The sequence below is a fragment of the Hippocampus comes genome, unplaced genomic scaffold (assembly GCF_001891065.2).
Source record: "Hippocampus comes isolate QL1 unplaced genomic scaffold, H_comes_QL1_v1.1 scaffold162, whole genome shotgun sequence".
NCBI classification, from domain to species: Eukaryota; Metazoa; Chordata; class Actinopteri; order Syngnathiformes; family Syngnathidae; genus Hippocampus; species Hippocampus comes.
The window spans coordinates 285,214-298,275 of NW_017806279.1; the positions used below are offsets into that span (position 1 = coordinate 285,214).

Below are 13,062 nucleotides of genomic sequence, written 5' to 3' on the forward strand. Positions count from 1 at the left end.
CAGCGCCTTACTATACGTGGTCGTTTTTTTCGGCTAAAAATGCCTTGCTATAAATGATCGTTTTTTTGGGCTAAAAACGCCTCACTATACATGGTTGGTTTTTTTTCGGCTAAAAATGCCTTTCTATACATGGTCGTCTTTTTTAGGAGTAAAAAAACGCCTTACTATACATGGTCATTTTTTTCGGTTAAAAATGCTTTACTGTACATGGTCGTCTTTTTCGGCTAAAACAGCCTTACTATATATACATGGTGGGTTTTTTTTTTTTTGTCTAAAAAGGCCTTCCTCTACATCTGGGGTGCCCAAACCTTTTGGACCGAAGATCAACTTTTCGATCAACCAACCTCCCACGATCGACTCGTTACCACACATGCACATACACACGCACGATACAATGAGCAACAGCCTGACACGGATGCATGCGATGCACTTTTGCAGCCTGTTAACTATCGTAGCTCACGCTTACCGTTTTAAAGCACTTCCCTCAGACCTCTAGCTTCCTATTCTTTGCCAATGCCTTCGGCGAATTGTACACGAACCAAAGTCTGAATAAAAAGAATGATAACGTTTCGATAAACGATACAGCGCAACAGCTCTGATCACAAGCTGCAATTGCAGACAGCTGAGCACTAACAATTTGCCGCAGGTCACGCGCCACCGTAGGTTAAAGATTTACCTGCTTTATTTTATTTTATTTTATTTTTTAAATACTTGAAAATGAGACTGATAGAATGATTCGGGTGCAGTGTACATTAACACAAAAAATATATTACTAACATGCACAAAGACACACATATGGTTGGTTGCTTGTGTTTTCCTTCTCTACAACCCTCGCGATCGACTTGGGACAAGTCCGCGATCGACCGGTTGATCGCAATCGACGTAATGGGCACCCCTGGTCTACACCATAGACTGGTCACCAACTCATCATGAGACACGCATAGATAAACATCCATTCCGCCTTTGCATCTTCACTGTGGGGTTTTTCTATGCTTGTGGGACCAATTAGTCTGTCTACAGTATATGCGGTATTCCTCAAGGCTCAATCTGAGAGCCCACCCTGTTTGCCCTTTCACAAGGTCATCATTTGAAGTTGTTGAATTGAGATGTCATTTTAACATATTTGGACGACCATTTATCAGTTATTTGTTTTCCTCTTCTTTGAAACAGAACATGTTTGTATAATAATAGAAGGCATACATTTCATGGAGAAATACTTGCCAACCATGGCATTCCTGAATATGAAACGTTTATATTAAGTTACCCTCAATATCCCAGGCGAAATGTCTTGAAACGTGTCTTCAAAACTCCTCGGTTTAACCTCCCATGGAAATTTACCAGAAATTTTCCACCCCTTTACAAACCCAAATGGCAACAGAGCCTGCCTTCATGCTGCGCATGTTCACTTGTTAGTCATGAGTTCATTGTTCATGTGTGTGTCAATAGTGTGAGTGTCACCTCAAGTCCGACACACGAACCTGGTTGAAAGTCAAGTTGTATTTTTTGGGTCACTTATTGGAAGAAGCTGGTTTGTGAGCCGGGAAGCGTTCGGAGCGTCACGGCAGGCCATCAGCAGCCCGGCGACGTGGTGAGGGGGCTGTGGTGCAGGTAGGTGGAGTTCACCACCGACACGGGGAAGTTGAAGATGAAGGGCGAGGTGGGTGTGGCTGCGGCCGAGGCCACACCCGACGAAGTCTTGGGCGCTAGTAGCGGGCTGGCGGTGGCGGCGGCCTCAGCGGCGCATGAGGTGGCAAGCAGCTGGGATTCGAATTGCAACAGCTGGCCCATAAAGCTGAAGTTGGGCGAGATGATGGAGCGGCGCCGTCGCACGAACTCGAAGGCCTCGTCCAGACGCACACGCTTCCTCTTCATCAGGTAGGCCAGGCAGATGGTGGCTGAACGGGAGATGCCAGCCTGGCAGTGGACCAGGACGCGACCGCCCGAGTCGCGCACCGCGTCTGAAACCACACACAAAGAAAAATAGCATTGGATTAAATTGAAACATCATATAAGAAAAGGTAAATAAATCAAGTGGGTTTAAAAAGTCCAATTACAGCACACTGGGACAAAACGAAAGTTACAACAGTGTGGACTCAGTACTATCAAACATGTTTGGTTTCAAATAACAAACACCCAAAACGAAATAAATAAATAGCATGTAGCAAATGTGTTTTTTTCCTATAATAGCATAAAACTAACATTTTTTTGTACAGGCATGTGTATAAGTATAACACAACTGCTTGATTCTATTTCACCGCTATATTAGTACTCGGTGTGGCTGTTTCTTGGTCAAACCGGAATCGAAAAACACATTGAGTAAGTGGAGACATTTGAGTGCTTCCCACTTCCTCCCTCGCCTCTCTTCCTCTGTGCGCACACGCTCACTCTCACTTGGTCGCCACCAATAACCTCATTTGGCTAACTAGCCTGATTAAAATATTTGCAGAAAATTCCATTTCCCCCAACGGCGTCACTGCTTGGACGCTCACGTAAATATCCTGCAGCATGTCAGACTGCCTGCACTAAATTAAAAGACAAATTAAATAATTGCTTTATTTCCCCTCTGCTGATTACTTGTGCACCAATTATTTGTAACATTCAAATGGAGAAGCATGACTACAAAAATAAATGGTCATTACTAATATGGATCCTCTCTGTACCATTTAACACTATATAATACATTTTTATCATAATGTATGACACATTCAGGCCATTTCCTCAATTCCTCTTGTTTTATTCAAGTGCTTTATTATGACTTTTTTTTTCATGACATAACACTGAGAAGACATTTGTTTGTTTGTTATGGTTCACTTTCGACTCATGCACTGATGTCAGGTAACAGAGTGTCTGTTCACCCGGTAACGATGTGGATGAGTCACGATCTGCTCCCACAGCAGCTAACGATGACACATACCAGCACCTACACACACGGCACAGCGCAGAGCGCAAATCTGTAAAGCATCACGACGTCGAAGATGTGCGCGAAGCTCAATCGGAGGAAAGCAATGCAAATATATATATATATATATATATATATTTTTTTTTTAATCATGCCATTTGATTTGGTTTTGGATTTTGGGCAAGAAAGCGGGAGGGGCTCCTGAAGCGTGACTGCGACACTTTGCCACATATTAACGTCTGATCTGACATCATCTCCTACTCGCACTATATGCACATTCTATCTATGTACTTTCTATCCAAATTTTTTGGTATACTGATGATCAGTGGTCAACGGGTTCGCGTGTTGGCTTCGCAGTGCAGAGGTGCAGGTTTCAAATCTGGCCGGTGGTTTTGCATATTCTCCCCGTGCCTGTGTGGGTTTTCTCCGGGTACTCCGATTTCCTCTCACATTCCAAAAACAGCATGGCAGGTTAATAGAACGCTCTAAATTGCCCCGAGGTGTGAGTGTGAGCGCGGATGATTGTTCGTCTCTATGTGCCCTGTGATTGGCTGGCAACCGGTTCAGGGTGAAAACAGCTGGGATACGCTCCGGCACTCCCCGCAACCCTCATGAGGAGGAGCGGATTAGAAAATGGATGGATGGATATATATGGTCATTTGTGTATTTGTGCCCTGCAAGATTGTCAAAAAACAAACTCACCGATGAACTCGATGGCCTCCAGAAACCAGCGCAAATCTGTAAAGCATCACGACGTCGAAGATGTGCGCGAAGCTCAATCGGAGGAAAGCAATGCAAATATATATATATATATATATATATATTGTGTTACTAATTTGGTCCGTAACTTGCAATGGTAAGGAAAGGATGTGTGCTACACTGCAGTTAGAGAAAGGGGGTGTCCTCCACTGTAGAAAGGCTGGTCTCCAGTTGACTGCAGGCTGCAAAGTACGAGCTGCAGGTGATCGGGTTATGTGATTGACAATGATCATCATTGTCATCAATCAACATGCCGATCACATATTTTTGCATGGCAGGTTAATAGAACGCTCTAAATTGCCCCGAGGTGTGAGTGTGAGCGCGGATGATTGTTCGTCTCTATGTGCCCTGTGATTGGCTGGCAACCGGTTCAGGGTGAAAACAGCTGGGATACGCTCCGGCACTCCCCGCAACCCTCATGAGGAGGAGCGGATTAGAAAATGGATGGATGGATATATATGGTCATTTGTGTATTTGTGCCCTGCAAGATTGTCAAAAAACAAACTCACCGATGAACTCGATGGCCTCCAGAAACCAGCAGCTGATGTCCTCTTTATGGTTGTCCTCCACAGGGATACATTTATATTGGTACGCGCCCTCAAAGTGGTTGGGGCAGTCCGACGACACGTTGAGCAGTGCCGAGATGCCGATTGCGTCCAGGACTTCTTTTTTGGAGGCGTGTAGAGCACTGCCCAGATAGAGAAACGGGAGGATCTCGACGGGTCCACCCTGGAATCAAAAGGATCGAGACGATTAATTCAACAAAACAGTCAAATGGCTTCATCGTGTTGTCGGGATAAGAGCGTACTCGGGATGCTCTGATCTTAACTTTTCATTCCCCCACTGTTTTACATAGTAAACGCATATCGAGCGCTTTGCAATGTTTTTGCAAGATTTTTTGGGGGGGTTTAAAAAAAAAAACGAAGAAAAGAAGAAATCTCGGTAACACAAGCTCCGTTGCTAACGCTAATACACCATGTGAGGTGTCCTGGCTGGCCAACCAAAATCACGCAGATAGCATTAAGGTCATGAGAAGCTCCTGTCGTGACAAACGAGTGCATGCAAGTGAATTTGAAGCTGTTTTTTTTCCAAGGTTAAACTCGAACTAAAGCATAGGAAACACACCCGTATTGCGGAAAAGAGCACCGGTGACGAATACAAAGAATTCTCTTGTGTCAAACTTTGGCGATGTCACTGCAAGTGCAAGGGTGACTCCACTTACGTATTCGGATAATCGCATTAGTGCCAGGAGTTGGACAAGTCATGGAAAGGGTCAGTGGGTGTGTGTGTGTGATTGATTGCTGTGAGGGAGCAGAGAGGAAATGTCGACGGGGCTTATCAATGACGCATTGAGCAAAATGTGTAATCATATGGTCGGAGCATGTGAAAGTCAGTTCCGCTTATTATGGATGTGTGTGCTGCTCCAATGAAATGTTAACTGTTAAACTCAGTTGGGATTTAATAAATAAATAAATAAATAAAGGAGGTTTAAATCAATGACAGAGCTTATTTGGGTGTTTGCTGGCTTTTTCATCGAATGAAAATTCCTCGTGCTACACCGCGAGAGCACACAGAATAGAACATTCCTCTTAAAACATACACCGCATGCCCATTCGATTAAATGGGTGTCCTACTTCACGTCCGGTACGGCCCGTAGCACTTTGTAGGGCAAGGAACCGCATTTGCTAACATCAGCATGAGTCATAAAGGACGCCATACATCACACTATAAAGCGGCATAATTATGTGATTTCTGCCAGCCCATCAGCTCAGAAAGGCGATCATAGTCATTTAAAAAGTCATACATTTTTTTAAATTTCATTTTTAAATGGAATTTTATGTGCAGCTCACCAAAACTCCAGATTCAACCTAGCAACAAATGTGAATAGAACACGGCAAGTATTTCCCGTTGTGTTTAATGAATAGGCCCAGCATTGGGGTTTCCCTTTTTAAATTGACCTTGTGGGGGAAAAAAAAAAAAAAAAAAACTTTTCGGCCATATAACAAGTTGATGCTATCTAATGGAGGAGAATTTCATTGTTCGCTCCGTCACTATACGTCACTGGCATAGATGGACAAACAAAGACTTCTTTGGAAGTGATAACTAATAATTTCTGACGAATGAAATAAAATTGGATCATTTCATGAGGCACCCATGAGGTTCTCTTCTTGTCGGGAATCACTGGGCTGCCTTATGTGTGCAGTAGCATATTTATTTAATAACCCTATAATGCCATTCGTATCATATTTGATACATGCGGTTTCATGAAGTAACTCATTCTTTATAGTACATTAAATCATCTGTATCAAATTTGATACTGCAGGTTTAAAATATGATTTTCCCCAAATTTTCAGTTTTTGATCTCATCTACATAATGATTATAAATGTGATACAACAAATATCTAAAACAAAATAATATAGCAAAAATATTTTTGTGGATTTTGTTATAAGGTTTTTAATGAACATCTCAGTTCCCCAAAATCGGATTTTTCTGGCTATTCCTTGACGGGTCAGGCATTAAAGGGTTAAAAAAAAAAAAAAACTACAGTAGAGTACAGTCTTCCTGGTCTCCATAGAAATTCAATAGGAATCGTGGTGACAGTTTTAACGCCACTATGTGGCAGTGGAAGAGCCCCCACCCCTTAATCATTGCATCAGTGGTTCCTATTGACGAGGCTTGTGTTAGTTTATGTCACCGCTGTCAGATTCAGGAAGTGATCAATACTGCTAAGAGATGTAATGCGAGGAGGAGGTGGAGGGGGTGGGGGTTGGGGGGATTGCACGCTTAACTAGCTCATCCTGTTTGTACGCCGCCACCGGAAGCTCCGAGACGCCTTCCAGTGCCCACCTGACAGCGCGGCCATGACTATCTCTTTTCTTCAAAACGGCACAGAGGCCCAATTGTCTCCACTCGATCAGCTCGTGTTCCAGGGGGAAATGAAGCCGGGCCCCGCATGTGACTGCGAGAGGCGCACGAAATGGACACGGACAAACAAAACAAGGCCACCGGGGTGACAGGAAGTGACGGGGGCGAGGAGGATAAGTGGTGAAGTGGAGCCGGGCCCGTGCTGTCATGAGACAAACGCCTCGGCGCTTGACGACGTCTTCCGACAGCTCCGAGGCTCGGCGCGCTTGATGTGGCGACGCGGCATGGGCAGATTCTCTTGGAATGAATGTGGGAAAGCAAACAGCGGTTGAGATGCCCTTGAGCAAGTCAAATAGACAACATCTGCGGTTGTGTTTGAATTCAACTGCCACTTAAATGGGTTGTTTGTCGAAGGACGGGTCGGTGCTATTAATGTCTTTTGGAATCCCAAATGTCACACGGCAGCGGCGAAATGAATTATTTGGGTGATTTTTTTTTTCGGTATGGGGGTTGGGGGGGCAAGTGACTCATCAGAACAAAAACGAAACGCGCAAAACAGCTTCAGGGTTGCAACGGACCACTTCAGTTCATCTCTGGATTATGTTGTCGACGAATCAACCAAATGGATGACAAAAAATACATTTTAATTTCCATCCCTTCTTCCAAAATAGGACATTTGTTCAAATTGACAATGCACAAACATAAATTACGATTCAGTTCCAGGTTTGAGCCGTAGCATGACAGAAAATGTGCGAAAAAATGTCGATAGTTGTGTTCCCAAAATAAAAGCGGATGTCTGAAAATACCTGATTTTGATTCAACACAAAGATCATCAGTCTGCTTTCATGGAGGATGACCGAAATCTGACAATATGTACTGCTGAGAGGCCGAGATTCTGAGTATTTGGACGTCGTGGCATCAAGCTCTGTTGCAGCGCGATTAATCAATGGTCAAAATAATTCTTGATGAATTTGATCATCGATGAATTGCTGATGAATCATTGCACCTCTACAATGCTGCGATAAGGAGCAGAACAACGGGTTGAATCAGAATTTGCACTTTTTGGTTGGTGCCGTCACACAAAAGTTGAACACATACATATCATTGATTTATATAAATAACGATAGGAACGAAGGAAGCCGAAATGCGGGACGTTGTCATCTCTGGAGACGTTGGAGATATTTGCGTAGCTTTTATCAAGTGTAATTACTGTAGATTGGAAAGATGAATGTACGTCACAACAACAATTTGTGTACCTGTTCAAGGTGACTTGAACGGGGGCGTGGCCTCGCGAGCAACATGGCCAAGCATTTTAAGTTTTGCTTCTGAGTGTTCCCATTTTGCATTTATCTGTTTGGACCATTCAATAAAGCTTTATCGATGACTGCGGCTGTGTTGCTGAAACTCAAATATGTGGTAAATTAATTCATTTGTGCTGTCTGGGCCTTGTGTTGTCGTTACAGTACTTGTATTCCGAAAGCTGAGCCTTCAGTTATTATTTAGACTGTTGTCTAGTGCAAAGTATCGTCTTTTGGGCTCTTACCTGGTCGTTGTGCGGCGTCCCGCAGGACGAGCAGGACGAGTCGACGCTGGACTGGCTTGTGAGCGGAGGCAGGGATTTTGTCTTTAAACAGAACTCGGGGTACTCGGAGAAGAACCGGTCGTAACCACCTAAAATGGTGGAAGAAATGTCATCTTTACAAACCACGCACGGATTGAGAGCATCATTTCCTCCTGTGCTTTAAGGCATCTGTGTCACACACACACACACGCGCGCGCACACACGCACGCACAAAGACATCACGGTCTAAACATCCGTGTTGGGTGGACACTAAGTTCCATTAAATCAAGTGGCGATTTTCTAAGTTCCCTTCTGTCGTTTACCCGAAGCATCCTGTCTCGGAAGTGATCATGGGAGTGCGCTGGAAGTCGCTCTGGCTTTGTGTAGCATCAGTGCTCAAGAGCATGACCTCATGCACTCTGCGAGGAGTCAAGTGGTATGTATGTGTGTGCACGTGTCTTAAAAAAAAAAGAGTGAAATCCAGCAGCAGAGGCACAATCGTAGCTTCAACGTGAACGAGGTACACCACATCTTATTGACTTATCTTCAAGGTGAATGTGAAGATTTTACAATGTTATTTGACGAAAATCAAACTCGGAAAGGTATCAAATCAGACACACGTGTCTGTATCGATCAATTCTTCGCGGAAAATCCTCCATTTTGATTTGAACGGACTGATATTGGAGCGTATACTTGATTAGTGATCGAATCAGGCCCCATCAAGACGGCGCAATTTCAAAATGTGGCGATTGAAAGCAAATGCAACCAGGAACAGGTATTTGGTCATCTCTTTCTATTTTTTTAATTTTTTTATTATTCAATTCCCTTTTACTTTTAGAATTTACAAATGTGACTCAAAATGATAGAACTCTTGACGGAGGGATGTTTGAAATAGTCAGTATCGATTCGAAAACGAGCAGGAGGCTAATTTGGAACCTCGACCGTATCCTCAAAATAATCGTGCTCAGTTTTGAGTCACGCTTAGTATTCGTTTCACAACGTGCTTGTGAATTGCGTTACACCACGGAGATCTCTTTCTTTTCATGTTGCGTCTCAACCGAAATGATTCCATTCAAATGTTCTTATTTCAGTCGGTCGTTGGTGATCGTTGGATAATCATGGTCCTTCATACATTAATAACAATGGCAAAGGAAAATTCCAGTGTTTGATTGACACCCGATTTGAGAGAACGGGCGCAAGCGAAATGGTGCAAGCTGTTCTCACCTTTGAGAAAGTAGATGCGGGTGGCCGTGGAGTCCCCGCACAGCGCGTGGAGCACCAGGCTGGCTGTGCTGTCCTCCTTCACCACGTCGGCGTCGGGCGTCCTCTCGTCGTACAACACGACGGCCGAGTACATCCCGGAGCGCAGGCGGGCCCGTACCTCGTCGTCCCCGGCTAGTACCTGATCCAGACTCAGCACGGAGCCCTTGGCCCTGCGGCGCACGATGGTGTTGCAGCGGGCGTTGACGGCCCCGCGGATGTGCCCCGCGCTGTAGGCGAGGAAGGAGCGGCAGTCGAGCAGCAGGCACCGGGCGCCGTCCTCCTTCAGAAGCCGCTTGAGTACCGGGCAGTCCATCTCGCAAAGATCCTCCATTGCGGGGTCGCGTGTTCTCGGGACTGTTGCGCTGCTGGTCTGCCGACTTTGGCTGTGGCTGCTCGGCTCGGATCGCCTCTGAATCCGGATCCCGCGTGGATTGCCGCCCACCCGCAGCACCGCAGCGCTGCTCCTCTAAGCGCGCATCTCGCTTCCCGTGGAGCTCATTGTTACCGCGACCCCCTCTTCCTGTCACTCTGGCTTTCTCTTCACGATTGTTTCGACTGTTTTCCTTTTTCCTTTTTTTTTTCCTTTATGAATGAGGAGCATGGCGTCACGGCGGAGGTGGCGTCATTCGTTTCGGCCAATCACAGACCAGGCAGTCTCGCGCCCCCTTCCTCCGCTGCTGTCCATTCACAAAAAAGCAACACAACGCACACGATGGGGGGAAAATTGCACTTCGACGGCTTGTCAGGTGGACAATACTTGACTTGAAAAAAAAACGTAGTGCTCATTTTCGATTGGCGATAAGTGACTGAAAGCTTCACATAGACCAATAACAGCCAACGTGCAACGTCAGAATAATATAAACACGAACGTGAAACAGGGGCGTAGCCAGAATTTTTGTGAGGGGTGGCCAGGGGTGATCGTGCTTGCAACATTCTTTGTCATACCGTCCACAGTCAGGATTCACACATATCTAGAACAAACCCGATCACACTCATAATCAGGTACGAACAAGTCAAAGGAAAAAAATAAAATTTTGCCGAGCTTAATTTACTTGATCATGGCATTTCATTTGCTCATAGTCCACTCCCATCTCATTCACTGATTTGCCAGCTAACAGCCCATCCAAGTGATCAGTTGTCGCCAACGCATTTTGCAGACTGTGATCGATGAGCCAGTCATTCAAATCACGTCTAAAAAGCACAATGACTCGAAACTTTAATTTTTCACAATTCCAAATGATTTTTATGTAATCTCTCAGTGCGTAGGACAAGTACATATGTGTATTCATTTTCCATCCATCCATTTTCTAATCCGCTTATTCTCACGAGGTCTCGTGGGCATGCTGGAGCCTATCCCAGCTGTCTTTGGGCAGTAGGCGGGGGAAACCCTGAACTGGTTGCCAGCCAATTGCAGCAAAATGTTTACAAACATAAAAATGAACACACTGAAACTTCCAAAATTAGGTCCCAATTTATTTTATTTTCTTTACATCCCTTGGGGGGAAAAAAGTGCAATCGTTCTCACGAGACCTTGACAAATAATAATACTCCAGCGTTACAATTTACCATTCAGCTACACAACATCGCATTGTGGTTGTGTGCACTACAAAAGGCAGGAGTGCTTTGGTGTGTGGACACGTTTGTGTGTGTGTGTGTGTGTGTGTGTGTGTGTGTGTGTGTGTGTGTGGTTCTAAAAACAGAGAAGCAATTTGCATCTTCCATCTTTGTTGAGTGTGCTCAGGTATTTGCATGTTGATCTCATTTCCATGGTGACAACACCAAATAGTGCAGCAGATGACACACACACACACACACACACACACACACACACACACACACACACACACACACACACACACACACACACAAACAAAACAACAGCAAAGGCTAAACCAGATATGACAATGTGGGATGTTGAGTAATTGAATGAAAATATTATTTCGACTATCTTTATTAATTAAGTGTATGAAAACTATACAAATAACATTTTAAGTTGTCATTGTGTATAAAACCACGGTTCCATGTTGTCCTTATGCATGGCAACACTTTCAACTCGGAAGGCATTTATTATTTTTATTTTTTTTTAAACAAAGTCAGGGCCAATTGACATCAGTTTCCACTGTAGATAGTTTTAGATTTGCAGTGAAACGAATGTAAGATGTCCTTGGTGGAGCTGTTCTTTGGTCAGGTTCACGCATGATTCTTTGAGCATTTTGATGATGCTTTATATTTTGGGAGGCCAGCTTTTAAATTCCACCACCAATGCTCCGTTGACTGACTGTTGTGGTGCTTTCAAATACCCTGGAGATGATGCGAGTTGCTAACGTCAGGGGAGCATAAGTCACTTTTAAAGCACTGAGAAATTGCAAGGCCGTGTCAGTGTGATTGCCCATAAATCCTCCCCGAAATCCTGTTTATGCAGCCCAATTGGATTGTGATTGACCTTGTATAGCGCATTAACTGGAGATGCAGTTTACGGTTTATGGAAAAGACCGGGCGAGGGATGAGGGATGAAGGATGATGAAGAGCAGGGAAGGGCAGGCAGGCTGCATAGTAAATGGCGATCACGTGTGCTGGATTGGAGCTTCCTTTAACACACCAATGCAACACGCCGCATTACTACCGACTCAAAACACAGGCGGGATGGTGCAGCTGCCGTAGCAACAAGGGAGAGGTGGGAGGGGGCGGAGACAGCGGCAAGGCAGATTCGAGCCCATTGGTCCGGGGGAGATTCTTTGCTGATGTCACCCCTCCCTCTGCCTGCCCCCCCCCTCCCATCAAGCCATTCATCCCCTCACGTCCGTAGCCCGCACGCATGCCGTCATCCGTCAATACACCCTCTTAATTGGGGAGGGGCTTGTTTCGTATCGGCACACGTCACTGTTAGGAAATTTCTTTCCACTCCCTCAACCTTTCTCTCTTTCTGTGCTCTACAACTGCATGTTGTATTGTCATATGCGAGCACAGTGATGCAACGTTCCGGGAGCTTGTGTTATTGTGTGTTTCTAGCGTTGCCAGGCTTTTCCACCGGGACTAGCTTGGCAGAGCACCTACCTTTGCGTAGCATGGAAACAACTGCCTGAAGTTGATAGTTAGTCGGATTGTACTGAAAAAAAAAAAAAAAAACACATTCAAGGAACAAGAATGCTGCACTGCTTTTGAGCGTATTTGTCAGATGATGCAAAACGACACAATATTTTTTTTTTATGAAACGTTGTGGACGGTTGCAACCAATTGAGTTACTTGGGCCTTGGAACTGAGCCGATTCGGTGATGAGTCGGCCACAGTGTAAAAAAAAACAAAACAAAACACCACAATGTGTATATATATTTTTTTAAGATAAAAAAATTATTTAAATTGCTCCCAAGTGGATTTTTTTTTTAAAGGTGCGTTGCCATGACGGCAAACATTCACTTTGCACATCGCAACGTGACAGGCTGCATACACAATGAAGGGATCAGTTGATGGTGTGCCGTGCACGCCCTACTAGGTGCAGTGCGAAAAGACTTTTCGCAGAACGGGCATATGGCCATGCAAATGCTACAAGCACGGTGAAATATTTGACCAAAAATGAGAGCGGTAGTACAATCGCGAGCAAAATATGCAACTTGTGATATGATGAAGAGTATTGAAAGGTCATTATTGCAGTCAAGGTAGATATTTACCTTACGCATGCAAGCCCCCAGAAACGCAACACTTCTGCAGTCAGCATTC

At 44.7% G+C, this 13,062-nt stretch overlaps 1 protein-coding gene across 1 annotated transcript; it reads right to left on the minus strand.

Annotated features, from left to right (window-relative positions):
* Window positions 1-807: 807 nt before the first annotated feature.
* dusp4 (dual specificity phosphatase 4) lies at window positions 808-10,346 on the minus strand. The gene is made up of 4 exons (XM_019857928.1): window positions 9,310-10,346; window positions 8,068-8,195; window positions 4,168-4,387; window positions 808-1,958 (listed from the first exon to the last, which is right to left on the minus strand). The coding sequence occupies exons 1-4, from the start codon at window positions 9,677-9,679 to the stop codon at window positions 1,570-1,572; spliced, it is 1,107 nt and encodes a 368-aa protein (XP_019713487.1). The 5' UTR covers window positions 9,680-10,346; the 3' UTR covers window positions 808-1,569.
* Window positions 10,347-13,062: the final 2,716 nt, after the last annotated feature.

Bases quoted from the DNA above. Each gene is read 5' to 3' on its own strand.
- dusp4 (XM_019857928.1), bottom strand. From the start codon at position 9,679: ATGGAGGATCTTTGCGAGATGGACTGCCCGGTACTCAAGCGGCTTCTG. The intron at 8,196-9,309 runs GTGAGAACAGCT...CCACCATTTTAG, and splicing joins CCGCATCTACTTTCTCAAAG to GTGGTTACGACCGGTTCTTC. The intron at 4,388-8,067 runs GTAAGAGCCCAA...TTTTGATTCCAG, and splicing joins GGACGCCGCACAACGACCAG to GGTGGACCCGTCGAGATCCT.